General features: G+C 42.8%; 1 protein-coding gene across 1 annotated transcript; it reads left to right on the top strand.

Annotated features, from left to right (window-relative positions):
* Positions 1-17: 17 nt before the first annotated feature.
* LOC110428953 (1-deoxy-D-xylulose-5-phosphate synthase 2, chloroplastic) lies at positions 18-1695 on the top strand (the record flags this gene model as incomplete). Its single annotated transcript, XM_021444875.1, has 5 exons — positions 18-183; positions 302-573; positions 671-944; positions 1018-1325; positions 1471-1695. Coding segments are annotated over exons 1-5 (1191 nt in total), but the record flags the coding sequence as incomplete, so codon positions are not given.
* Between the last annotated feature and the right edge of the window lie 4 nt (positions 1696-1699).

Raw genomic sequence — 1699 nt, 5'->3', positions numbered from 1 at the left:
AGAAGATGGTCCTGAAAGCAATAAAATTGCAGGCATACGCTCATAAAATTCTGACAGGAAGAAGGTCGAGGATGCACACGATAAGAAAAACTTCAGGGCTTGCAGGTTTTCCTAAAAGGGATGAGAGCGTTTATGATGCTTTTGGTGCTGGACATAGTTCTACAAGCATATCTGCCGGACTTGGTATATGGTTCTCACTCTAAACTCTTTCATTCCATGAACATGAGGTGTAAAACATAAAATTTAAGATACATCACTGAGAACTTGAGAATATAACCAACATTCAATGAAAAAAATGTAGGCATGGCAGTGGCAAGAGATCTTCTAGGGAAGAAGAACAATGTCGTTTCAGTGATTGGCGATGGAGCCATAACTGCAGGACTTGCATTTGAGGCCATGAATAATGCAGGATTTCTTGATGCTAACCTAATTGTCATATTGAACGATAATAAACAAGTATCTCTGCCAACTGCAACTCTAGATGGTCCTGCGACCCCTGTTGGAGCTCTCAGCAGGGCTTTAACCAAGATTCAAGCAAGCACCAACTTCCGCAAACTTCGTGAAAAAGCAAAAGTAAACCTCTAAGATTTCTTTTATTTAAGTCTTCCATCCCAATTCTTCTCCCATCTTTGAATCAACAGAAATCTGACTGGGACTACTTGTGTTGAAGGGCCTCGCTAAACAACTTGGCGTACAAGCACATGAACTTGCAGCAAAGGTAGATGAGCATGCAAGAGGAATGATCAGTGCTTCTGGCTTCACCCTCTTTGAGGAGCTAGGGCTATATTACATTGGTCCAGTTAATGGACACAATATTGAAGATCTAGTATTGATCTTTGAAAAGGTGAAAGCCATGCCTGCCCCAGGGCCAGTCCTAATCCATATCGTGACAGAGAAAGGAAAAGGCTATCCCCCAGCTGAGGCATCGGCTGACAAAATGCATGGTAAAATTGCAACTCGTATATAAATGGTGATGTTATGACCTATCAAAATGATCATTATTCTATCTGCTCTCAGGTGTAGTAAAGTTTGACACAAAAACAGGCAGGCAATTTAAGCCTACGTCCTCTACACTGTCATATACACAGTACTTCGCTGAATCGCTCATAAAAGAAGCTGAGGATGATGACAAGATTGTAGCCATCCACGCAGCTATGGGTGGGGGAACAGGTCTGAATTTCTTCCAAAAAAGGTTCCCAGACCGCTGCTTTGATGTAGGGATTGCCGAGCAACATGCAGTTACTTTTGCAGCTGGCTTAGCCACTGAGGGTCTCAAGCCATTCTGTGCCATCTACTCATCATTCTTGCAAAGAGGGTATGATCAGGTGAGCTCACCACTATATATATATATATATATACACACACACACTACATTGTATATGACTGGATTTCATTCTGAAGCAATATTCTTTCATTTCTCACTTTCTCCTGATTAGCACTTTTGTTGGAATATTTTAACTCCAATGGTAGGTGGTGCACGATGTGGATCTTCAAAAATTACCTGTCCGCTTTGCAATGGATCGAGCTGGATTGGTTGGTGCAGATGGACCAACCCACTGTGGTGCATTTGATATCACATACATGGCTTGCTTGCCCAACATGGTGGTAATGGCCCCATCTGATGAGGCTGAGCTTATGCATATGGTTGCAACAGCAGCAGCCATTGATGACAGACCCAGCTGCTTCAGGTTCCCCAGGG

This window comes from Theobroma umbraticum, unplaced genomic scaffold (genome assembly GCF_002168275.2).
Source record: "Theobroma umbraticum cultivar Fairchild unplaced genomic scaffold, ASM216827v3 scaffold_5456.0, whole genome shotgun sequence".
NCBI classification, from domain to species: domain Eukaryota; kingdom Viridiplantae; phylum Streptophyta; class Magnoliopsida; order Malvales; family Malvaceae; genus Theobroma; species Theobroma umbraticum.
The sequence above is the reverse complement of the archived record's forward strand: the minus strand, read 5'-3'. Positions and strand labels throughout refer to the sequence as shown.